At 37.0% G+C, this 25,680-nt stretch overlaps 1 protein-coding gene across 1 annotated transcript in view; it reads left to right on the forward strand.

Moving 5' to 3' along the window:
* TUBGCP3 (tubulin gamma complex associated protein 3) overlaps positions 1–25,680 on the forward strand; it is a 56,797-nt gene that overhangs the window by 19,999 nt on the left and 11,118 nt on the right. Inside the window, exons 6-17 of the mRNA XM_017737103.1 lie at positions 1,210–1,382; positions 4,162–4,280; positions 7,466–7,591; positions 11,044–11,112; positions 14,751–14,883; positions 16,178–16,344; positions 17,685–17,795; positions 18,168–18,276; positions 22,104–22,293; positions 23,547–23,682; positions 24,487–24,555; positions 25,331–25,466. Coding sequence (XP_017592592.1) covers positions 1,210–1,382; positions 4,162–4,280; positions 7,466–7,591; positions 11,044–11,112; positions 14,751–14,883; positions 16,178–16,344; positions 17,685–17,795; positions 18,168–18,276; positions 22,104–22,293; positions 23,547–23,682; positions 24,487–24,555; positions 25,331–25,466 — 1,538 coding nt within the window. The remainder of the gene's footprint in view (positions 1–1,209; positions 1,383–4,161; positions 4,281–7,465; positions 7,592–11,043; positions 11,113–14,750; positions 14,884–16,177; positions 16,345–17,684; positions 17,796–18,167; positions 18,277–22,103; positions 22,294–23,546; positions 23,683–24,486; positions 24,556–25,330; positions 25,467–25,680) is intronic.

A 25,680-nucleotide genomic window follows, 5' to 3' on the forward strand; every position in this document is an offset into this window, starting at 1 on the left:
CACCTTCCAACAGGCGAGCTCCGACAAAAGGGGGAAGTTCCGCCTTTCTGTGCGTTTTAAATATGTAAATTGTGAGAAGCGTAATTGGTCTTAAAGACTGTCCATCAACTCAGGGTCAACCCAATACACTGGCATATTTTTAGTCTGACCTGTTCATGCTGTTCCATTTTATAGCAGTTTCACTGTGCTCTTTAGTCCTGTAGTCTGAGCTGAACAACCCAAATAAAATCTTTGTGAGCTTTGTTCCTCCGGAACTTCTCTTTATACCTATTTTTCTTTTTTCTGGAGTACATTCTTCTGAACAGCCAAAATTCAGTGTTGTACTCTGAGGTGTTACTAATGTTAAACACAACAGAGCTCAGTTTTCAACACTGAGACTGGTTATTCCCAGGACGGGTGGCTTCCCGAGATGGTAGATGTGGACAGGGAGCAGAATGGACCCACTCTAATCTGGGGGGCAGAAGTTACTGGCCTGCTGACCAACCTAGATGCTCACAAGTGTGAGGAACTTGATGGGATTTATCCTAGAGTGATGAGGGAGTTGGTGGAAGAGCTCACCAAGACACTCTCTGTCATTTTATCAGTCCTGGCCAACCAGGGAGGTTCTGGATGATTGGCACTTGGCCAATGTGACATTTTTTCATATTTAAGACTTCCTTTGTGAGGAGAACTGACAAGTTGGAAGGGAAATTGGAACTTGTCTGGATATTCCCTTCTTGATTACATTTTCAGGCACTTGATACAAGTTATCTGAAAGAGTAGACTGGCTGGAAAGTGAACTTTTTCCTCTTTTTTCTATTTTCCTTTAGTTCTTTGACATGTAACTGCAGCTTCAGGTAATAACAAAAGTTAGATGTTTAGTTTTTTCTACTATGACTGTGTTTATTATTGTTATAGTACCTTTACTTTTAACCTATTTCAGCATAATTATGTTTTATCAAAGTTTATCTTTGATACAAAATCATGTATGTCAAACTTTTCTACAGGTTGGGGGGTTTTTTGAAAGTGTAGACTTATAGGAAGAAATAAATTGCTTGTATGTTCTGTACCCTTTTTTAACGTTCCTTTATTAAACCACCCCTTCCCCCCACCCCGAATGAACCATCCACAGAAAACTTGGGGCATTTCTCAAAATTTGCATCACTTCACACCATGTAGTGGGTATAGAATCAGAGTTTTTAAAGACATTTATTCCTTTTATCCTTGTAGACAATCCTATCAAGCTCCGGGCGTTGGAGATTGCCTCCGTCAGCAGCTAGGATCACGTCTTGCATGGACTTTAACTGCGAGCCAGCCTTCTTTACAAAGCACTACCTCAAAAGGCTTTTCAAATGCTGTCTCTCGTGGTGTGCCAAGGTCTAGGCGAGAAGGGGATACAAGTGGTGAGCAAAGATATAGTTGTTAAAGATAATTTTTTTCACAGTTACCTATATCCTCCATTATCTTTTCAATTATTTTGGAATCATAGCATGTTAATTTTTTGAAGAGTGTTTTTCTAGAATGTGCTTGGTAGAAGGATAGAAGCAAATATGCAAGACTAGTATATTTAGCCACAGTCTTTGGCTGGTTGTTAATTTCTCTTTTGCACTGGTTAGTTTGATTGTGATCTGGTCCTCTTAAAAGACTGACTTCATTCCAGTGTTTGTCAGAGTTAAGTGATTGTGACGTGAGCAATGATCATTCTTTTGATGATCAGAAGATGCTACTGTTTTTAGAGTTAGAAAGAGAGCTCAGTAAATAGAACTTGTTGAAATACTCATCTGTTTGTGGTTCTGTGTCTTTCAGAACTTGGAAATGTGAACTGGAATATAGAGCTCTTAAACCTATTTCCTCTTTAAATTAGCATACTGTTTACAGTGGTTGTAATTAGAGCAAGTAACATATAAAATATTGTCAATAAAATAAATATGAATATAGACTAGTAAAATAATAGAATGGTTTGAGTTGGAAGGTACCTTAAAGATCATCTTGTTCCAACTCCCCTGTCATGGAGAGGGACACCTTCCACTAGACCAGGTTGCTCAGGGAGCCATCCAGTCTATCCTTGAACACTTCCAGGGGTGGGACATCCACGACTTCTCTGGGCACCCTGTTCCAGTGCCTCATCAGCCCTCACAGTAAAGAATTTCTTCCTAAATTCCCAATATTGCTAATTTACTTCCATGATTAAGTGGCTGTAAACTTGAAACTGATGCCTAGAGGATCTATTCTGAATTTACACAAGTGTAACTAAGGAGGAATTGTTTAACAGGTGATCTCTGTGACAACTCCTTTTTGTGTGGCAGACTTTTCTGAATAAGTGAGCTGATGGCAGATGTACTCATCCCATTATTCTCTGGCAAAGAAAGATAAGAGATGCAGGCTTTTGTCTGTGGTTTTTTGTTTTGGCTTTTTTTACCTTCTATACAAATAAGTGTGGATATTAAGGAACTAAAATATAGTCTGTCTGCCAGCCTCTGCATTTTGGAGTAGCAGTGTACAAAACAGTGGCTTATAGATCAGAGTTGTACTGGTGTATCTGAGGGCAACATTTGGCATTTAGAACCTAATTAACAAGGCCATTGATGTGCAAGAAGATGTGTGTGTGTGTGTATATAATGTAAATACGTGTTTTATATATGTGGTAGATTTAATATATACCAAAATAGGAGAAAAGAAAAAATAGAAAAAGGAGTAGAAAAAAGCATAGGAAAAAGAAATAGAAAGACATGTAAAATCTATCACTGCCTCTTAATTTATGATACAGATTGCTATAAAAAACAATTCTTCTTCCGTTGAGTCAGCCAGCAGCTGTGACTTTGGTTCCTATGTGGGATGGGTATAAAGAGTGACAGTTGTCTTAAATGTAGTCACTTGCTGGTGTAGAAATAGAAGTAGGACTGCATTCAGAATATGGAAGTCTATTATCAAGAAGATACATTTCTATGAATAATGGATTCTTGTAATTAATTTTTTTCTCCTAAAGTTACTTGCTTTTATTTGAAGTTTTCTTACTGTTACATCTACACACAGAGTATAAAAAGGCACATTGTATGGCTGATGTTAATACTTTTGTACTATATCAATTAAAGAAATACGCACTTACATCTTTTACCATTTCACTACAAGTTCCTGAGAGGGACAACTTACTCATGCACATCTTAATGTTATGAGGGCAGACTGAGATTTAAATGGTATTGTGAAGACTACTTTTGCTGAAATAAGAGTAGAATTTAATTTTTCTTGGGTTTTTTTTTTCTGGAAAAGTGGATTGTTGGGGAGGCAAACTGACAAGAGTAAGAGTGCTGTCTAAATTGGGAGAAGCATGCTGTAGCATCTCAATTTCTGGATAGTTGTTGTTAAAATTGTTTAACTCTTGAAATCTTAAATGAAGTTACAAAAGCGCATGGTGATGGTTTGCCCAGAAAAAGTGGGGATAGTTTCAATGGCCTGCACAGTGCCTTTTTTGATCTTATGTTTCCTTTAAATCCATAAATATCTTACATCTCTAACACAGTCTAACCTCTAACTAGAGATAGAAAACAGAAGCAAACTGTATTCTACAATAGCAAAGGCTTTACTAAATCAAAGATGTACTTATCTTCAGACAGTGTTTATGCTTAAATGTTTTCCAGCTCCGTGACTAATATGCAGTCTAATTTGATCAGTCTTCTCACTGAGCAGTGGCATATGTAATTGAAAGCCATTATGAAACAAACAGCTCTTCCTTCTGGATTAACTGTCCTTTTCCTAGGTGAATGTAGAAGAGGTTATTCTGTAAGTCTACAGTCTAATTTAACAACTTCATCTCTTTGTTCAAAGAAAGATAAAGTTGCTGTGGTGCTTGCCTCAGAACTTGCACTGGTGTTGGATCAGGAGAGATAACAAGTTTAAGAACTGGCTGATGTGTTGGTTAAAATAGGGCATGCCTTGTGCCATACAAGCTGATTGCTCTGAGAGAACCACAGGTAGCATTAGAGGCAGGTAAAGGCAATCTTGGGCTTTCCTGTCAGATTAAGAGGACCTAAAACACTTCTTTGTGGGTTACAAGCACAGGCTTTATAGTTGTTATAGTTTGGGGTTTTTTTGGCTGTTCTAAATAGTTCTTCAAAGTTGTAATCAAAACTAATTTTCTCAACAAATCTAAATACTTGTTTTGTTTTTGATTTTTTTCTTTTCCAGGTTCTGTTGAAATAACAGAAGCAAATCTTGTAAGAGATGTTTTATATGTCTTCCAGGGAATAGATGGCAAAACCATCAAAATGTGCAATTCTGAAAATTGCTACAAAGTGGAAGGAAAGGTACTGTATGGTGACTTGTATTTCATATGTGTGCAGAGAAGTATATAGGGGGAAAAATAGCCATGAGAAACATGTAAAAAAGTTAAAATATTATTACAAGTCTTTATTCCCTCTACCAGCCTTTTTTTTTCCTTTGTGCTGGTGTTGGTTGGTTGGTTTTATTTGTTTTGTTTTTGTGAGCTCTTTTGTTAATACAACAGAGTAGTTTCAACAGTAGTAGTTGAAAATCAATTGGGTAAATTAGATGCCAGAAAGAAACTGTAGCATTTCACAAGATATGAATAGCCTCCCAACTCCTAATCCAGTAGAAGGATTCATAAGTTACGGCTTTGAGGACTTCTGTCAACATTTCCCCTCTCCAGTGTATAAGAATTAATATAAAGCAGATGCAGGCATTTGACTACGTTATTATTGAATTAAGTTTAACAGCTTGAGATGTGGAATGAATGCTAGCCACTTGATGTTATGGGCCTGATTACAATTATAAGTGATCAGATGCAGATTACCTGAGAAAGGAAGGACTGGTGGTAGAACTGAAGAAAGGCCTCATGTAAATTTGAATGAAGACATCAAATAGGGGACAAAAGAATAGGAGAGATGCCTGAGAGACTTTGCTTTAAGGTGGTGAGATGTTAAACCTATTTGCAATTCAAAAAAACCCTAGAGTGAGATTGGGTCAGCTGAACGAAGAAAAAAAAGTGGCTCTAGTTGCTTTAGCATCTTCATATTCCGTATTTAGACAGTACAGCTTCAGTGTTCAGTTTCTGCTAATTGGTTTTCATATTCTTGCTCAGATGGAAAGACGATGCTTTCAATTTTTACTTCTATTAAAAACTTTCTATGACAGTATTACATAGTCCTTAAATGGTGGGGAAATTACTTTTGGTCCATTTCATGTGCCAAGAGCATGGTAGACAGGTCTTAATGTTGGTACCTGAGTTAATTTCCTTTTTTCCTTCATAATAGTTGCAAAAAGTGAGATGTATAGTTGTTCACCATTACTTTACAATGACATTTACAGCTGCTTCATGGAGGGAAAAATGAAAAACTCAACTCTTGTTAAATAAGTTAAATCTTATTAATTAACAGATTCTTAATAAACATCTACCTGTAGATGATGCAAAGTTTATAATTCCTCAACACCTTCACTGAGTTAATTATATTTCATATGTAAATTTATATCTGGCAAAAGAAGGGTAGCATAATATATTTTTCTAGAGGAATGTGAAGAAAACTTAGTTAGCGATTACAAAATTGGCAATGGATTTCATTGTTTTTCTGTGTAGCTTTCATATCCAATAGGCTGGTTTGAGGTCAGAAGCTGTTTTACTTGGAACTTGTAATTCAAGGAGTTTAATTACTGACCACAAGCCAGCTGAATAATCTTTGCCTGAGAACTTTGTCTTCAGTTATTTTAGTGAGGTCAGTTGTCTTCCATTCTTCCTTATTGGCACTTGGACTGAGCTACCGGACCCAGTGAAGATGAGATTGACTCACCAGAGCTGCAGCTGGAACCACTTCTGACAAACAAGGAGGACCAAGATCATACCTCCTTTAGCTGTATTGACTGCACATTAGGCAAAATAGTAGTCAAAGCATGTAGTTCTTCCTCAGCTTACAAAGAAAATCTCATTATACACAGTCTGGGCTGTTGGGTTTTTTTTCCAGAAAGAAACACACTTTGTAAGGTGCTATTCTTGCTGAAATGTTTCCTAATCTTAGTGTTAATATTAGGTCTGGTGGTGACATTCAGCACTGTAAAAGATAGCAGCCTCTGATTTGATCTAAGACATACAAATGTAATAACACCAAGCCAATTTTGCTTGTTCCTCATTTAATTCCAGTGGATGTGTGTTGTGCTCAGTGTTTGCCAAGTACTCTGCACTTGCAGAATTCTAAATAGTTCTTATGTCATCTCTTTGGGTTTTAGCTGCGGGCAGGGTTTCTGTGTCCAATTATGCTTGTTTGGGCTGGAATTTACCCTACAGAAGTTGTTCAAGAAGTTAAAGCTGTACCTCTGTGGGTAAACAAGAGGGCTAGGGACTGAACTCTGGTCTTACAAGCAAATGCTGCAGCCTGGTTCAAGCCCACACTGGTGTGGCTAACACACTCTGACACTAATTGTTATCTTGGAGAATGCCTGTACTGTTAACTAAAAGGTTTAATGAATGAGATTGATTTCTAGTTCTTTGGCAGCTTAACTTCTTACAATACTTCCTTGCTTTAGTTTCGACTGTTCCAAGCTGGCTGTCAACGGTAAAATTGTCTGTAGGGGTGGGATAGGTCCAGTTGCTGTGGGTAAGTGTTAGTGTCTGCCTCTTGGTCTATTTTATCAGTCAGATTGTTTGGGGTTTTTTATTCAATGAAATTTTGAATACTTGATTATAGTGTTCTTGAGTAATATGGTGAAATGTGGTGGAAGAATATCTCAAGTAGGAGCAGTGTCTTATCTGTTGGTAATTTAGAGGAAGAAATGCGCATTTCATTCAGATGAAAATAGTGGTAGCTAAATAGAGTGTTGAGACTAAGGTGGGCTTGCAAGGTGAGTGAGATACTAGAAGAAAACCAGAAACACGCTAGAAGAGTTCAGAAGGATATATGATTAAATAACTTATAAAAGCTGGACTTAAACTTGGAAGTTGGGTTCTGCAAGTTTGTTCCTGATGCCTAGTCAGGCATTGGGTCATTTATTTTCTATTAAAGGTTTCTTTCACATGTAACAATAACTGATTATTTTGTCAAAGCTTTTTCATTAGTTTCATTCATTAACACCTCTGCTAGAGCTCTCATATTTTCAGTCTTGCTGGTTGTCAGGATAAGATAAAGTCTGATTCTACAACACGAAACTGCAGATCTCTTCCTTTCTTCTGAAGACCATTTTGTTGCTGCCATAGTTGCCTAATGTAAAAAGTGTATGAATACTATTACAATAAGATTTCTGAAAGTGAAGGTCTCAGAATTGCCAGTAGTTTGGTGCTGCTGCCTTTTCAACACGTGTGTACAAATTCAATGCTAATTACATGGTTGTCTGCTTTTTTTTGCACTATCTGTGCTGTAGAATGTAAAATGATTGTTTCTTTATCTGGCTTTTTTTTTTATGAGGCAGAGGGACCTTTGTGAAGAAACCAGTATTGGCATGACAGATTTGACTTAATTGCAAACTGTTGTTTCTGTTTACTTTATAGGTGAGCTTGTCCAAATCTCTCCGAGATACTACAAGTAGACTTGCAGAGTTGGGGTGGCTACATAATAAAATAAGAAAATATACAGACCAGAGGAGTTTGGATCGTGCATTTGGACTTGTTGGACAGGTGAGTCAGCTAAAAAAAAGTTCTAACTACAATATTTGGTCTTGTTTTGCTAAGAAACTTCTTAGTAAATGCAGTGCTAGAGTGGTGCATAAACTTTGGAGCTTGGATCATTCATCATCTGATTTACTCCTTTTGTGGATGCTGCATTTGATATGGGTCATAGTCAGAAGGCAAGGAAGAGGCATTGGCTCTTGCTGGTCTTAAGGATTTGCCCCTGTAATTAGTAGCTGGAAACTCTCATAAATTCCTTTTCCTAATTTTTTTTTTTTTTAATAATATTTTAAAATTATTCATGCATGTTCATAAACAAAAACATTTCTTAAATGGGATGGTGCTATCCCTGAGTTAATTAATGACCAATTCAGTTGTTAGTGACGTGTGCAGGAGACATTCTTGTCAGCTATTGTTGATGTTCATGTGTTAGTACTGCACTAGCTTACATAAAATGCAAATAGTCCATTATCTTCTGCCCTCTTTTGAATACAGCATCAAAAGAATATTAATTTTTGTTTTTATAGGTTTCATCATCATGATTTATAGTCTACAGTAACTTCACTGCTGCTGTAATACCCAAAACCACATTTACTGCTAAGACATTCCCGTTTCCTCTCACTTGCTCCCTCTGTAAAACTGGATATTATCCCTTCTGAGTCGACAGAAATGTTATCCTTGCCTCTAGCCATAACATCCTACCTAATCTGCCAAGAAATTGAAGTGCTTCTCCCTTCAATCTAATTTTTCTTAAGAGGTCAGTAGAGACACTGTAGTGCTTCCTACTTTTCTAATGTTTTATTCTGTTCCATTCTGTCTCTTATTCTAAGTAACCTTTCCAGTTACATATAAGTAATTATTTTTCTACTGATCCAATGCTGATTTCCATGCTTTGTATGGTAGTGCTACTGTGTATGCATTTTCTTTGGACTCTCCCCTTTATATCTGGGTGAAATTTGGTTCTTTATCTAGCAGCTTCCTGCTTGTGCTTATTTTTACTGTCTCTGGCTTTAATCTTCAAGTTTACAATAAGGGGAGAACTTTAATTCTTCAGTGAATTTAAATGTGCACTATCTTGGTTTCTGTATGCAGGTTTCAGATCCTGTGCAGAAGGCTGTGCAGTTAAGTTACCTGAATCTGCATAGCTCTAGTGCTGCTAATCTTGCTTGAGGCAAGCACTTGTGTATATTTCTAGGACATAAGCGTTCAAATAAAAACTTATATTCCACTCTTGCTGTCAGTATCTGGGCACAGAGTATGCCTTCATGCTCTTCATAGCTTTTATAGCTGAGAATTTCAGGTGCTGCACACTGTGCATTAAGGAATTTAGCACAAGAATATATGTTGTGTTATAAAGCGTCTTTTGCCTAATGTTCTAAAAGATTGATTGTGTAAACCCCTGTTTAAATCAGGTGTAGAATAAGATGTCTGTCACCTCTTTTGTTATGATTCTGGTGACTGTTTTTACCACACAAAATGTCAGGTATTAACATTAGAAGTAGAGATATAACAATATATTACACTTTTTTCTGACTTTGCTGATTAATATCTAAGTTCTGATTTGTCCTCAGAAAATAAAAAGAATAATTGGCAGTTAATTATAATTTGCCTTGTTCTTTGGCATTTTGCCCATTTAGATCCAGTTGAGCCAGTGGGCATTTTAACTTTTTTCTGTTTACTTCCTCAATTCTCTTTTGCTGCAGACCAAATCAGAATTCTAGGATAATGTCCAGTTTTTCTGTATCAGTTTGGGAAGCAAAAGTCTCTGGTTTGTGATGCAGGAATTGGTACTGGATGTAAACTTTAATTTGTAAAGCTTCTCTGAAAAATTGGTGACCAGTTGGATCCTGGCTACTAAATCATTAAAGTCAATGATTGCTGTTCTCCTTTTTGAGCAAAACAGTGCCTTTGATTGTTTTCTTGGAGGCTCTGCTCTACCCTCTATCTTGGCAAGTGCCACTTTAATAGGTTCAAAAATCTACTGAAGAAGCAAGTGAGAAGAAATGAAAAGTGGAGTTACACATAAAGGGATTTCTTTTTGCCCTTCAGTATCCTCTGGAATAAAATGAATGTCAAATTTCTTTGTAATTTATAGTGTCAAGTTGAAGAAAGGAACCTCCTTTCCCTAAAAAAGATACAATGGCAAGATTAATGACTTTTTTTTCCCTAGGCTGCTTAGCAGGAAAGAAGATTTATTTTCTCCTTGTGCTTCTAGAAATGATTTCTGCCTTTTACATATTCTAATGAATAAATATTTTACTTCAAGTTCTTGGGTTCTTTCTGTGAAGTTTTCCTTATTTTTTCCAAATTCTTTTGACTGTAATTCTAAAAGATCTTGAGGGGAAAGTGCTGGGAAATTTCCCATTAAAAAAAAAAAAAATCCATTAAAATAGATATCAAATTCATTAGCTCAGAATTGGTTAGAAAATTTTGAAGAATTTGTGTGTGTGCATGGGAGTATTGTTCCAAGTAACCAAACAAAAAACTTTAGGCACTTTCTGGGGGGTTTAAAAGTCTTTTTAACTTAGTCCCAAATTAATGAGCCATGTTTTTAGTTCTGTTTTGAAAAATGTGTTGCAGGCAATTTTTTAGTCTGTGTGTTAGGTTAAGATCATTACAAAACCAAAGCAAGACCCCCCCCCACCTTAAACTGTAGAAAATATTTATCACTAAACAAATATTATTTCAGGAATTGTTTTTAAAATTTATCTTGAGTTTTAAACAACCTAAAATAGCTGTGCCTAGAATTGTTTTACAAAGAAGGGTTTTTGCTTTAGTTCAGGCCTGAATTAACTTCTGCCCATTTTACAGATTTCTTAAGATATACTTCGTAATGTTCATTTCTTCCATGTCAAGTGAAGAATCATATATAACTCTGACTTGATAAAAGGGCAAAAATTTAGAGTACTTGATCCTGCAGCACTTACTGGGAGTATTTTTTTTTTGAGCATTGTGTTTTCTTGTTCATGTCATGTAGTCTATACTGTAAATATAAAAATAATTGCCTAACTTCTGTGTTCTGTTGTTAGAGGCCTTCCTGAAAGGTAAACTCTATTACTTCACTGCATAGTGTATCTTACATGATTATTAAAAAAAAATCTTCAACTGGGTCATGTTATAATTTGTACATCCCTGTGCTAATTATTAATGCCATTGCTGAGATGATACATCTACTTGAAGAGTTACACTTGTCATAGTTTAATCTGTTGATATAGTTAAGACAGCGAGAAACAAGGTCACTTGATAATGTATATATATTTTTGGAAAAGGTGTATGCAGCTCTTAGGGAAGCACTTACATGTTTGGCCATTTCTCTAAGAATTGGCTTTTATGCTGAAACTTGTAGAATGATTGCATTCAGGAATTTTCTGACTATGTTGGAAGTGTGGTGATAGAATCAAATCAGAAAGATTTCTCCTCATTACTTTTCCTTTTTTTTTTTCTTTCCCCTTCTCTTACAGAGTTTTTGTGCTGCCTTACATCAGGAACTTAAAGAATACTACCGACTTCTGTCTGTTTTACATTCTCAGGTGAGTTAAGTGGTACGTATTCAACTTTACTGTTTTGTTCTACATTATCTAAATAGCTCCTATAAAGGTATACCTACCTATTCTGTTAGAATGTGAAGGATCTACAGCAGTTTCTGTTGACAGTGAAGACAATTCTCTGTAACTTGCATACTTCTTACTCTTTGAATGTATGTGCCCTTGAATCTTTTTCTCTTAGGAATTCATTGGTATTTGATATGTTACATAAGCAAGGAATACAATGTGTATTTCTAAGTCTCTGTCCCTGTTTTGCATCCTGTCAGTTTCATCTTGCATAATATCTTTATCATTCAAATCCCAAACAATGTGACACATCCTTGAGGGGAGAAAAAACCAATCTTTATTTCAAGCAGTGCATGATTCAGCAGCTAGTAATAACAGTTGCAACTTTCTTTTCTGTGTGGGGCAGTTTGTTCATCTTTTTTTGTCCCTTTGTTTTCTGAGAGTAAAGACATCTGTTCTGCAGATGTTTCAGTGTTTTACTATTTTTCTGTAACGTATAGACCAACTCAGTGCTGATAATCTTGCAGTTTGTCCACAAATGTTTGTAGATAAGTGCATCTAGATACTGTATCTAAAATTAAAGTAAAATAAACATTTTTCTTCTGCTTGCCTTTTTTAAAGGGTTTTTAAGGGGTTCATTACTTGTAATGGTGAAAAATTTATTCTGAGAATTGACTTACAGCTAAATTAAACTGCCTTTTAAAAATTCTAACTTCAATAAGATCTTTATAGTTTGTCATAGGCTTTTGTAAATGTTTTCAAAGCATTGTTCTTTTTAACTCACTTGCAGTTCTTGAATATTCTTGACTTTTGGAATGCTTGTTATATATACTTTTTGCTTGTTTTTCCTGGCTATTATCCAGTTGTTCCTTTTGTAGTTACTTCTTGCTCTGTCCAAAATATGTTTTCTCTCTTGGTTTGCTGAAGCTTTAATTTATTCTAACTTCTAAAACTTCTTGACCATGAAAATATTTGACTACTTTGAAATGCAGTTTTGTCTACCTTTCCTGCTCCACCAAACCTTTCAAAAGAAGAGATGAGTACGGTGGGAGGGAAAGCCTGTAAGGAGAAAACGAAAAGAAAGTTCTGGGGTTACTTATTTTCAAACTGCATTTGCCTTTGTGGTGGGTTGACCCTGGGCAGCAGTCAAGCACCCACCCAGCTTCTTGCTCCCCCCTGTCTCTTGAGGAATGGGGAGAAAATAGAAGGAAGACAAAAAGGCAAGTCAATCAAGTTAGTGATGGTTTAGAAGGGAAAGCAAAATCTGTGCGTGCAAGCAAAGCAAAGTAGGGAGTTCATTCACTACTTTCCATCAGCAGCCAGATGTCCAGCTGCTTCTGGCAAGCAGGGTCTCAGGATGCTTAACACTTGCTTGGGAAGAAAAACTCCATCACCACAAATGTTCCTACTTGCTTCTCCTTTCCCTGAGCTTTTTTTTTTCCTGAGAAAGCTCTTTGTCCTCCATAAGCTTGGAAGTGGTTTTCCAGGATTAGTTGCTATCCCAAGGAATGAAGTGAGTCTCACTGATGTGTAGCTCTATGGCTCCTCCTTGAAGAGAGGAGTGATATTTGCTTTCTCAGGGTCGTCAGAAACTGCCTCTAATTGTGGTGTTGCAAAAATAATGGAGAGTGGCCTTGCAGTGACATTGGCCAGCTCCCTCCCTCGACACTTATTGGTGCATCCCATTAGGTCCCACAGACTTAAGCATATCCTGTTTGTTTGGTGACCCTAGCCTGATCCTTTTCTACTCAGTCTTCCATGTTCCAGACTCCTCTTCTTATCTTGACATCTGGTCTACCCAACAGCAAATTTTAGCAAAATACCAAGGCAAAAAGGGCATTAAGTACCTTAGCATTTCCATTTTTTCTGTCAGCCCTTTCCTAGCATCATTCAGTAGTTAGATACACATTTTTCCCAGTCTTACTGCTGTTCTTGTTGCTCTTCATGTTCCTTGCCAGGTTCATCTTCAGTGTTAGAGTTCATGCGTGCATTGAGCATGTTGATTAATTGCATTTTCATAGCGAACAGTCAATACAGTGTCTGTAATGCTTTGCAGCAGCAGCAGACTGGAGTTTCTGGGGAATCTAGGTCCCTCAGCACCTAACTGAAGGGGGTCCCTGAATCATGTTATGTTTGGATTTTCAGAAGCTCCTGGCAACATTCCTTCCCAAAGGTGTGAAATGAAGGAGATCTAGCAGTGGAGGAGAAATTCTTTTGTGGCTTGCAGGGTGGAAAGGATTGAAAGTCTCACTGCAGAATGGAGAGAAAAACTGTACCTTTCAGCTTCCTGAAAACATGTACAAAATTGACTTGAAATTAAATGTATGCAGCATTCTTAGATTCAGGAGATTGTACAGGCTGCCAGCTTAGGAGTTGTTAACTGCAGTTCCAGAGAGCAGTACAGGCATAGAACAACAAGAATCTTGGTAAAGGGTTCTATACTCTCTTTATAACTTATGATGTCTTCAGAGATTCCCCTGAGCATGTTTCTGCCCTTGAAACAGTAATCCTAAACACAGTGTGTACTATTCCATAAGTGTCTCTGGTCTTTTTCTTGCAGGTTGTTTTCACTTTGCAGCCCATTTAAAAATGCAGTTCCATGATGAAGATGTACCATGTCTTCCCTAAAGCCAAAGGGTGGCTTTTGCTCATGTCTCTTTTACCATTGCTGATTTCCAAAAACACCAAAGAAAAATCCCAAACATGGACCCAGGAGCATTTGGAAGCAAATGAATTTAACTGGCTTTAAGTTAACTTGTGAACTTAATGTGGATGACACTAGTCTTAAATTTAACTAGTGTGTTGCACTTGGCTAAAAAAATGTGCTAGATGGGAAAGCACCGAGTGGGTTGGTTGTCACATATGAGAAACAGCATCTTCCGTAAGAGTTTGTCTGCTTGTACTGCTCTAGGAACTTGCTTCTATATTCTTAAGTTGTGTTCTTGTCCTGGTTATTCCATCTGTACTTGTAAGAGATTTGCATTTGCACCTTGGATGCAAATATTTGGTTGTTATTTTCTATGGTGTTGGAAGATTCATGGTGGTCACATTATGATAGAGTTTTCTTATTGTACCTTTTAAAGTTTGGTGTTTTTCTTTCAATGTAGCAATTCCTTAATCTCACTGTAAGGCAAATTTAAGTTCTGATGGCATCTGGAGGAAGACATTGAGTGGGATTCGTCCCATGTTGAACTAAAATAAGCTGCATGTGCAGTAATAAAAAATTTACCTCCTATAGCCTGCCTTTACTTTAGATGTTTTTCTTTACTCTTTTTTGAGTATCTCTTGCTGTCTTTCAGAATCTCTTCTCCTTCCTTTGCTCTTCTCTTTTCGTGACTATTATCTTGCTGTCTTAAACTTTCTTGGTCTTTGTGCTTTGTCTACCTTATTGCGCTTCTGCTTGTCTCTGTTCTTTCACCTGTGCTTAATTCTCTGTTTCCACTAAAAATTGACTCTCAGGTTTTGGCCCAGTGATTTAATGAGAGAATACATAACACAGGGTATTTCAAGTGTATTAGTAAAAATCTGACTTTAGAACAAACTATGAAACCTGAGTTCTGATTCAGTCCTGCTCAGTTGTATTCTTTGACATGTCTTTCTGTTTCTAACTTGATCAGTTGCAACTGGAAGATGATCAGGGCGTGAATTTGGGACTTGAGAGCAGTTTAACACTTCGCCGTCTTCTAGTCTGGACATACGATCCCAAAATAAGGTTAAAGACCCTTGCAGCTCTTGTTGATCACTGTCAAGGTCTGTTTAACATTAATTTAATATTTCTGGGGAAGTTACATACCTTTGAGTAGTTGTGCATGCTAGATATTGATATCAATAATATTAGTGCTTGTTTGGACTTTTTTTTTTAGAAAAATTTAAGTCAGTAATTCAGAGGATTCTCCCTCTTCTGGTTTAAACAAAGCATAACAAATTATAGTGCCATGTTGATACATTCAGACTTCCTACTTTTTTAAAACTAGAATGTGCTCAAAAAATTCAATTTTAAGTATGCACTTTTCATGCTATTTTCAATTACTCAATCATCTTGCAGAGAATGGTACACTGAAAAAACCCTAGTAATATATTATGAAGTGACTGGCTTAGTTTCTTCACTATGTGTGAGTATTATGCAATTTCTCTGTATATGATGGCATAGAAGAATAATTTGCCATTTGTCTGTGGATTCATGTTAAACAACAAAACTTTGCAAATTTGCAAATATCATGTGATTTTGTTGGCAATCCACAAGAAGATGGTGGGGAGAGTAATGTTAGAGTTTACCAGAATTTTGGCTAGTAACTGGCTAAACTGACCAGTAACTGATGCTTTTCCCTGAGGGTGCTTCAGATTTGAGATTGTAGCCCTTTAGAAAGAGCATCTTAGCCAAAAAAACCTGTTTTACCTTGATTATTGGAATTGGTAGCAAATTCTTTAAAAAGTGGGCTTTACTTTTAAGATATTAGTGAAAATTTTGAGTTTTATGGCCTCTGCTGCAAGGAAGCTGTAAGCTGTGGAGTATAGCAGCAAAATCAAATATTCTATCTGTTTTTTAACTTTTTTTTTCGACAGCCTCTTACTTTTCAATTGCAAGAAGACAGGAGATGTTACCTAATGGAGCTGTGGGGGCAACTATAATCAAGAAACAGGAAAGCTGTGTTTGTGTGCATATGTGCGCACAGAATATAAGTGTCAAGAGCAGGAGAGAAAGAAAACATTCTAAGGCTCCTTTAATGCTTCTCTGGAAGCATAACATCAACCTCTGTGTGTGATCTGATGTGTGATGATCTTGAAATTTGCATTCCTCTAAGCTACCATAAAGTAGACAGAGAACTCTGCTTTTAATGCTTTAGTAAGATTAGTAATTCATGCCTTAAAACCTAGGAATTCCCTGTTAGCAGTAAAAAAATCTACTTTTGCTACATTTTAGAATTGCTGTTTAGCAAGCTCATTGTGACACAAGGATAGCTAAAATCAATAGCTGCTAAATTGAAATGGAGTGTGTATGGTTTTCCTTCAAATGTTTCTGTTCCTCTCCCCTATGATCTTACAGGGAGAAAAGGTGGTGAACTAGCCTCAGCAGTTCATGCCTACACTAAAACAGGAGATCCCTACATGAGATCTCTGGTTCAGCACATTCTTGGCCTAGTATCCCATCCTGTACTGAACTTCCTTTATCGCTGGATTTATGATGGAGAGCTGGAGGATACATACCATGAGGTAATGTACGTGCTACAGTAAATACTTCATCTCTTTGCCTTGGGGTATAATAATCTGTGGGAATTTAGAGGAGAGTTTGAAAAGTAGGGTGTGATGAAAATGTATAACATGAGTAAGCAATACATACATTAACAAACTGAAATATCACTCTCTTCATGAATTCTTCGTGAATTTGGTATCTGCAGGTTGCAGTGTTGCAGTATGTTGTCTTCAACAAATCATATCCTCGGTCTGGTTAGTAGAGTCAGAATGGTGCACTGACAGTAGCTTCTTGTTTCTGAAGGCAAAACAATTTCTCTATCTTTTCTTGCTTACTGTAACAACAGTAATGTATGCAGAGTTCTTTGTAACAGTTTAGAATGTAAGCCTTGTATTTGAAATGAAGCTCATCTTTCTCTGACTGCATGCTATTATCCTTGATAAGTAAGTTCAAACTAGGTAGAAGAGCTTTATGATTCCAGAATAGAAACTCTGCAGAGTTATTTGTTGTGAGTTCTGTAACATCAAGTTCCAGTAATTGTCCTTTTTCTTCTTGGAAATATTTTTATGCTTTTTTAAATTCTCTCAACACATTCCTGTCTCCAATCACTACAGTCTTTTTAAAGTGATTAGATTTTTAAAAAATTTTTTTTCCAAGAAGGCAAAGAATCATTTTTTAAAATTATTTGAGCACTTCTGAGAAAATCTGAGTAATTTTACTTGAGAGTGAAATATGCTGTTTCTTTGGAATGTCCTTATTTTGGTTAAAATTTAAGTGAGTGACAGTAACAGCTGATCTTTAAGGTCAGCATTATGTAAAATGTCTATTAATCTTCTTTTAGAAGTGTAAAATAGATTCTTTTTTTCCCAGCTACTCCCCAGATATGAGGTTTTGTCTTTGTTAGCTCTAACCTCTGCATGTGCACTGTAAGAGTGTTCTTAATCTTAAAAATTATTGTTGGATGTGTTGTACTGAAAGGTACAATTTTAGTATTATAGACAGTTTTGAACTAAGACAATTGAGCATTCTTGGAGAAAATGGTGTTTGGAGGCAGTGAAAAAAGTTTGTGTCCAGAAAATGGGTGTATGTCCTCAGGATAAGGACAGAATCCATCCAAAATTCACTTCAACAAAACTAATAAAGTCGTTTTAGTTTTTTACAAATGAGAGGATTCTCTTGTGTGGAGTTGAGAGACTATAGCATTTGATCACCGTATCAACTGCAAAATTTTTTGGGGATTGTGGTTTTTTTTGTGGGTTTTTTTTCCTCTCCATCTGTTAAAATAGTAGGAATAATAGGTGAAACTATAGGTTAGAATTTACATTAGTCTTTTGCTTTTAATATTTATTTCAATCTTCAGTTTTTTGTAGCTTCAGATCCTACAGTTAAAACTGATCGGTTGTGGCATGACAAATATACTTTGAGGAAATCAATGATCCCTTCTTTTATTACAATGGAGCAATCAAAAAAGGTATGAATCTAAAAGTTCATCTTCTGGTGATTTGTTTGCCCTATGCTGCTGCTTAGATTTCTATTGAGAAAATAGAGGACAAATTTAACAAAGAATAATCCTCTCAGGAATTTTAGAATTGTTTCCTGAGGAAGAGACTGTAGGACTGTTTTTCCTTTCCATTCTCTAACTCTTAAACTGGGGGAAAATAACTTTGTGTTTAAAACCTTTTCATGTTAGCATTGCTGTTCTGGATTGCTGAGGTTGGGATTGTGAAACTAAGGGCACAGAAAGATGACAGCATATCTTGTTGTCCTGGTGGTTGTGGGCGGCTTCTTCATTTGGTGTTTTTTTATGTGCAAATCACTTTTTTAAAAATCCTGTTTTGTTCAGGTTCTTCTAATAGGAAAATCCATAAACTTCTTGCATCAAGTTTGTCATGATCAAACGCCATCCACAAAGATGATTGCTGTTGCAAAATCTGCAGAGTCTTCAAAAGATGGTACAGTATTCATATTATTCAGTGTCTCCCCTTTGAACTGACCTCCTGTACAATACATGTTTTAGACTGTAAACTGACTTTATGGATGGTGGGGTGGAAAGGAGTACAAAAGTCCCATCTGCCTTAAAATATAGATAATATAATGGATACTTCTTTTTTACAGAAGATGTATGTTGATGCATGTGCATAATTTTCTTAATTTGATAGGTTTGCTGGATGTTTGTTAATGTACTGAATTTCTGAATGAAATCATTTTAAAAAACAGTTCGCCTTCAGCTGCCTCAGCTGGGGTGGGAGCAGGGATATTCTTGAGTGCTGCAACAAGAATATAGTATGTTTGACTTCTCATCAAATATACTTCATCATACAATTCCGTAATAATACTGAGTTAACTTTGTGGTTGAAAAATAAAAATACTCAATTGGTTGTAAATAAGAGAATGAGCAATAAAAACAGGACAGAAGCCTTTTTAACCTTTCTGTTAATGCACCATGCCAATATGTCAAAAAAAATTAAGTATGTGGAAGGTTAGTAAAATTCTTTTTGAAGATTACTTAAAATTGGGGTTGCTGGCTGTTGAACATGGAACCAAAACTTAACTATCAGAATTCCTTCAGTTTATTTTATTTTATTTAAAACAGATCTCGATTTTAATGAATGAGAACTTGTATATCATTTGGAGTTATTTTTTGGTGGCATGTTTGTTGCAATGAAATTAACATCGTTATGACCAAAGATAGCAAATAGTAAGCATCTAAACCAAAGAGGCTTTATGTCTGAATACTAAGCAAAAATTGTGTAGGATACCGCTACATCTCAGAGAAAGGAATGATTGCTGCCTTCTGGTGAAAGTGGTATTTTGCCTCTGTAACTTCTTTTGATAACTTGTTTAATATACCAAAGATAGTCTAACTGTTAAGATATCCCAGTGAGCTGTAAGTTTTCTGATGCTAATCATCTAAATATTTTTCTGTCAAATTCTTGTTTTCAAAGAATATCCTTCTTTACACTTTAGAACATAATATTACTTACATAATAACTTTAAAGCTTGTGTATGTGGGGTTGTTGGGTTTGGGGTTTTTTTTCCCCCCAAATAACCTTGGATTAGTTTTAATAGTAACTCTTCACAGTATGGATTTCTGGCATGAGTACCTCCATGAAAAATGTTCTAGTAATAAAATCCCACCCACATCTGGAAGAATAAGTCATCTAATAATGTGATTCTTGTACCATGTTCAGTGCTTGCTTAGTCAAAGATAAGCCTAAAGTGCAGAGAGGGGTCAGGGTTAAGTGAATAAGGGCTATAAATGCATTTAAACAATCATCATGCCAGCTACTCCTGGAAAAAAGGAAAAAACATTCTTTGGCTGCACTATTTTCACCACTTTATACAGCATTTATGGCCGTGCTTTTCCAATATTACTTTAAATTTGCACTTGTTTCTCTCTCTCCTTGACTGAATGGAAGATCTGTGCAAATGCAGGTTTCCTATTATGTAGGGGATGAGTGCTTCAAAGTACCTACATTATCTTAAGTGCTGAGAATAACTGTATGAGACAGAAGCATAGTTTTAGAAATATGTTACTCTATCTGCAGTGTGCTGAAGGCATGCTGACCTTGTGGTTGGCAGCCTAAATACCTCGTGGTATTGCATTGCTTTAATTTTGCATGAAACTGCATTTGCGTTTAGGGCATTTTACCCATTTAATCCTGAAAGAACATCCTCTGTCAGAGATGTTGGAAATGCTTCCTTTCATGCTTGTTTGTGCCATCTGACAATATTCTGAAAGTCCTTTTAGATAATTACTTATTATTAAGATCATGGAAAGCTAGGATGTCAGCCTGAGTTCTGGATGCTTTTTCTCATTTTAAATCTCAATATTTCATGGGTTTGGCTGTGTTATTGCTTTCATTTGCTTTGGGATCTTAATGATCATGTTTCTCCAGCTTCCTTTTGATGCTGAAGTAAGCAGGGTGTAGAAAACTGTCTGAACATGTATTAAAACAAGAGGTCTGACATAACTGTATAGAAGTTGGTCATCTTGCCTGGCAGGGAATTTTACAGCTTCTGGGAGAGAGGAACAGTAAGAAAGGCAGATAAAGTGACCTCAGCCCCAACATGTAGTTGTAGTCCATAGTTTGGGGTCTTCTGGACCAGGAATGACACTACATTCAGTAGCAGCTCATGGACCTGCCTGTCAGTGCTTTTAGTCTGACCCTTTCTTTATCCATTTCTGGCTTTTCAGTGTTCTGAGATCATTTTGCACAGTTTTCAAAACTTGTGCCTAGGCCTCTTGTTTGTTGATGTAAACAACCTTTTTAGCAGTTTTGCATGGCAAACGGGAATGCTGCGTTTTGCCTGTGCTGGGGTGTGTGTGTCTATACAAGGTGGTGCATTACAACTACATAGGTAAAACTGAACTTTCCAGTCTGAGTTGAAGGACTGTGGCCAGGTCACTTCCTTCAAGGCAAGAGGATCAGTACTAAGGAGAGGGGAAAGGCTGCTTTTCCTGCTTGAGACAGTAAGAAGTTGAGACTGGTCTGTGTGTCTCAGAGGTACTGCCTTAGACACGCTCACCCCTGTGTGAGGACCAGCATGCCTGACATGGTGGGCTGGCTACAGACAAGCCAGGGAGTTGCCTTCTGGCTTTGCCTGTGCCTTGAGCTGGTGCTAGGCCCAACCTCTGCATCCAGTGGCTGAAGATACTGGCTGGTAACTCTCTCTGGATTGGCTTGTTCCCTCTTGTTTTGCCTGTAAGGCTCACAGCATCTTGAGGAAGGACACTTGCACTTACTGCAGGTTGTATTAATTCTCACATCTGTAAGGTTGATGTGTGTTACTTGACTAAGTAGTATTTCTCTTGTGTAAGGATTTTAAACACAGCAATGTATTATAAAAGTGTCATCTTGTTGACATCTCTTGCACTTTTTGTGTCTTATGGAGAGTTTCACTGGTTACTGAATCATAGTTTGGAAACCTCTGGGAATGTCAGTGAACCAGACATTGAATTTTCCCTTTTTAAAGAGTGACTTCTTTATTAGAGCCACTGCTTATTTCTTCAGTTTGTAAGCATTTTATTAATTGAGTAGTTAAAGTGAGAGTATATCCTTTAATGCTGAAGAAGGTCTGATTTTTGTGATCGTTGGCAATCCAGTATTTGGAGTATTGTTCCATGTTGCCTGAAGAGGCTGCAGTTCTTGCTATCTTGTAACAGCTTTACCTGAGTCCCTTTCTCGATAAGCTTATAGTTATAGAAAACAGTGAAATAAGCTTCCTACTACTTTCTACTGCTTCCTGCTTTCTGTCCCCAAATTGCCTTGCGTTAAAGATGGAGAGAAAATATCAGGTTGCTGGCTGTCCCCCAGGTAAAACGAGAATCTCTCGTTCTTTTATATATAGAAACTCTCTTCTGAGTTTTTTAACATCCTGATTCTTTGATTTATTTTTCCCCAGACCCTTAGAAGTGCCTTCTGATTTAGATTCTCCCCAACAAAGGTTTTTCCTAACTCTGAGCTTTTAGATCTCCATAAATTATTTCATTTGTAAACTGTGATATTTCAGCAAGCTTAAAAATCCCCACCTTTTTCTGTAAAAGTGACATAATACGAGCTTGTACTGGAAAGTACAAACTGGGCACAGATTAAAAGTAATATTGTTGAAGTATAGGCTGCTTTAGACTTGCTTTTGCTTTGGCTATGGCAAATGTATAGCTGAGTGGATCAGAAGAAATGGCAGTTTTTCTGTTTGTGTGTGTTTCAACTCCAAAGCTTGTTTGCCTCAGTTTTGGAAAACTACTAATTTAATTTTAATTTTTATTTTCTTTTAGCTGCTGATTTGTTCACAGATCTGGAAAACGCATTTCAAGAGAAAATTGATGCAGCTTATTTTGAAACCAGCAAATACCTGCTGGATGTTCTCAATAAGAAGTACAATTTGCTGGAACACATGCAGGCCATGAGGCGCTACTTGTTACTTGGTCAAGGAGACTTTATCAGGCATTTAATGGACTTGCTCAAGTAAGACAATAGGAAGGGTAATTGTGTTGAATTTCTGATGCTTCTGTGCATGATCAGCACAGAAGCTTTTTTGCTTTTTGAAGAGGACCCTCTAAGTACCTTGTTCAATTAAACCTTTGAGTAATAACTTTTAAATTCTATTTTGGATTTAATTTCTTTGACCCTGAGGCTTAAATTTTGTTCTTCCTTTTTGATTAGGCATACGTACAGTACCATTTCACAAAGTCTTGAAAAGTTGCACTAATGTAGATATCTTTATGCCAGCCCTGTGACAGCCTTGAGGATGTTGGCACTTCTCTTGCTCCTGTCAGCAAATTTAAGCAGAAAAGTTCTGCTGCTCTTGATGCTGCTGGTTAGCGCTGCTGGGACTGTTAGGCCTCTCTGTATTTTGGGGGTGTTTGGTCCAAAACATTGTTTCAAAACCCCTCAATGCAATTTAAAAAATCTAATTGATTCCTCACTGGCTTCTGTTTTAAGCACCCAGGTGCACCCACAACTACCGATTCCAGTTCTTAAAGTGTATTGAGAACTCACTTTTACATGGTGGTGCTACTGATGAAATTTAGTCAGTCAGAAGGGTTGTTTGCAAAGCTTTTCTTTGATCTAGAGGTCAGGCTTTGTAATAGAGCTTTCATTAACTTGTTTGTAAATCAAAATCAAGATTGTCTGCTGGCAGTTTGTGTATGACTATGCTTTTTAATGTGAAGCAGAATAAGGTTGGTTGGTGGAGTCAGTATTACATTTGAGGCAGAAGGAGTAAGAGGCTTTCCAGTACTGATCCTGAGGGACAGAGAGAGGTAGTACAAGACCTGCATGTTGCAACTCTTTGGAAAGTTGGAGTTACGTAGAGGGGGAGTGGGTTTCTGTGTTTCTGCCAGCACTTCTGAGCCTGCAAGATGGCGATCAGAAGGTTTCTGAAAACTGAAGTGAAATTATTGGTTTGATGTGCTAATGATGTAATCTGCCTCATTTTAGATATGAATGCAACTCAGATTACAGACTAGCTAAACTAGCAATCCTGGTAACTTCAAATTACTGGCATTAAATGAGGATTAAGTTACTCCTCATGCTAATGTTCAGGAGTATAGCTACATATGAACACACATACTCTGCTCATACTCTGTGCAAATATTTTGCTCACTGCTTCTTCATGATTAAGGCTGAAAGAGTAATACGAGAAGTTTTTAATGTCTCTTAGAAAAGAGTTTTGCTGTGTGCTGCAGTCACTTCTGAATTCCTGACATAACCACCAGGCCGGAGCTTGCACGACCAGCTACCACCTTATATCAGCATAATCTAACTGGAATCCTGGAAACAGCAGTGAGGGCAACAAATGCCCAGTTCGATAATCCTGAGATTCTCAAGCGATTGGATGTTCGACTTCTGGAGGTCTGTTGCATCGTGGTGACTCTGACCTGAAACATACCTTTGTGTGTGTGTATACATGCAGACATCTATTTTGTGTGTGTATATGAGTACATTTCTCCCCTTCCTTACCACTGAAGTGTACTTTGAATAATATAAAGGTCATTTAGTAAGTCTTCTTATTTTCCCTTTCCTTGTCTGTTGTCTATTTGTATTTCAAGATGTGGGTTTGCAGCCATTGACAGTACAAGGTTGACTATTTGGGGCCTAACAGAAATTTATGCTGATGGCCCTGATTTGAGGTTCTCCAAACAGCTCTTACTGCTGTTGCTCTTACAAGAATTGGAGCAGGAAGGGGCAGGTTGGGGTGTGTGTCTTCTTCTTGCCCTTAGTTAAAAAAAGAAAAGCATTGAAAGCACATTTCATGGAAGAGACCTGTGGTAAGAAACTTTAATTAATGTGAAAGCTTCATTCCCAGAGGTGAGACTTTAGTGATGAGCTATAGCATCTGAAATAAGTATTTCAGATGCCAAAGAATTTTTTCCTTACCTTTATTTTCCTTTATTGTGTTCAGTGGAGAAACACTGACATTAGAAACATCAATATTTGTGTGAGATGAGTCTCACCCTTGTATCACAGGGTTTGATTAATTTTTGCTAAATCTGCTACTTTCAGCAAAAAACTCCTGTATCTCTTGTTGATGTGGATGCTTGTTTGCTCATAGGCCTTTCATAGGCTTGTTTGCTCATGAAAGAGTAAGCAAGAGTTGGTCTTCAGCATTAGTATGCTCTGATTATACACTGACAGTAGCATATCTTTTTAATCCAGGTGTCTCCTGGGGACACTGGATGGGATGTCTTCAGCCTGGACTATCATGTCGATGGGCCAATAGCAACGGTAATGTCATACACTGCTGGTTCTGAATGTGTCTTGGGTGCTGAATTAAATTGCTAAGTGGTTTTTTTTTTAATTGAGGTAACCTTTTTTTGTTTTGCAGTGTGAGATCAGAGATGGTATTTTTGGCATCTAGGATGTACCCACTGTATTAACAGTTAAACAAAAATCTCAATTCTTAGCAGTTAACTGTGAGTGCTGAAAAGCTGCATTTAAAACAGTCATTACTGAAAATCAGTAATTCATTTGTTCCAGCAGTTTTTAGCAAGTACTTAATAAATTGAGTGCTCCTATTCTTTGATAATTATTAGTCTGTAGATGTTAATTTGGGAAAATTTGCAAGGAACTGAAGAATGTATTTGTGGAGAACTTACTTATGCCGTCTAAATGGCATTTGATCGGTAGTTGCACTGTTTATCAGAATGTATTTAGCCTCGATAAAGAACTTGTAAAGAACTTTTTTTTTAAGCAGGACAAACTGTGAGTCTGACCAGCAAGAAGGCATTTTCATGTGCAACTTTAAAGGAGGCTTAGGCTTTATGTTCACCCCTTCTTATGCTTCCAGCAGTGCCCTCTGCCTACTTAAATGCTAGGTAACTGTACAGCCTTCAAGGGAGGATCTTTCCAAAAGCTCTGGGAGTTCCAGGAAACTTTTTTTTTTGCTATATTTACCAATAAACTGCATGGATCAGGTAAGATGGACTGTGAAGAGGTTCTTGGTACTTCAGGACATATGGTATGTCTATTAATTTGTACTGATATTTTCTTTATTCTGTAGGTATTTACACGTGAGTGCATGAGCCACTACTTAAGAGTATTTAATTTCCTTTGGAGAGCGAAGAGAATGGAGTATATTCTTACTGATATATGGAAAGGACATATGTGCAATGCAAAACTTCTGAAAAGTATGCCAGGTGAGAGGTGTCCAGATGGATGACATGCTTGTAAAATGGATTTACATGACTGTGTTTTATTTTATGTGTGTTAAGAGGGGGGGGGGAAAAAAGGTCTGATGAATGATGTACAGATTAATTTTGTATTTTGTTGCTTCTCTTGGCTGGCTGTTTAATGGGTAGGTAATGGTGATGATGAAGGTTAAACAGCATTATTGTAAATGGAAGTTTCCTA

Source organism: Corvus brachyrhynchos, unplaced genomic scaffold (assembly GCF_000691975.1).
Source record: "Corvus brachyrhynchos isolate BGI_N302 unplaced genomic scaffold, ASM69197v1 scaffold83, whole genome shotgun sequence".
In the NCBI taxonomy this organism is placed as follows: Eukaryota; Metazoa; Chordata; class Aves; order Passeriformes; family Corvidae; genus Corvus; species Corvus brachyrhynchos.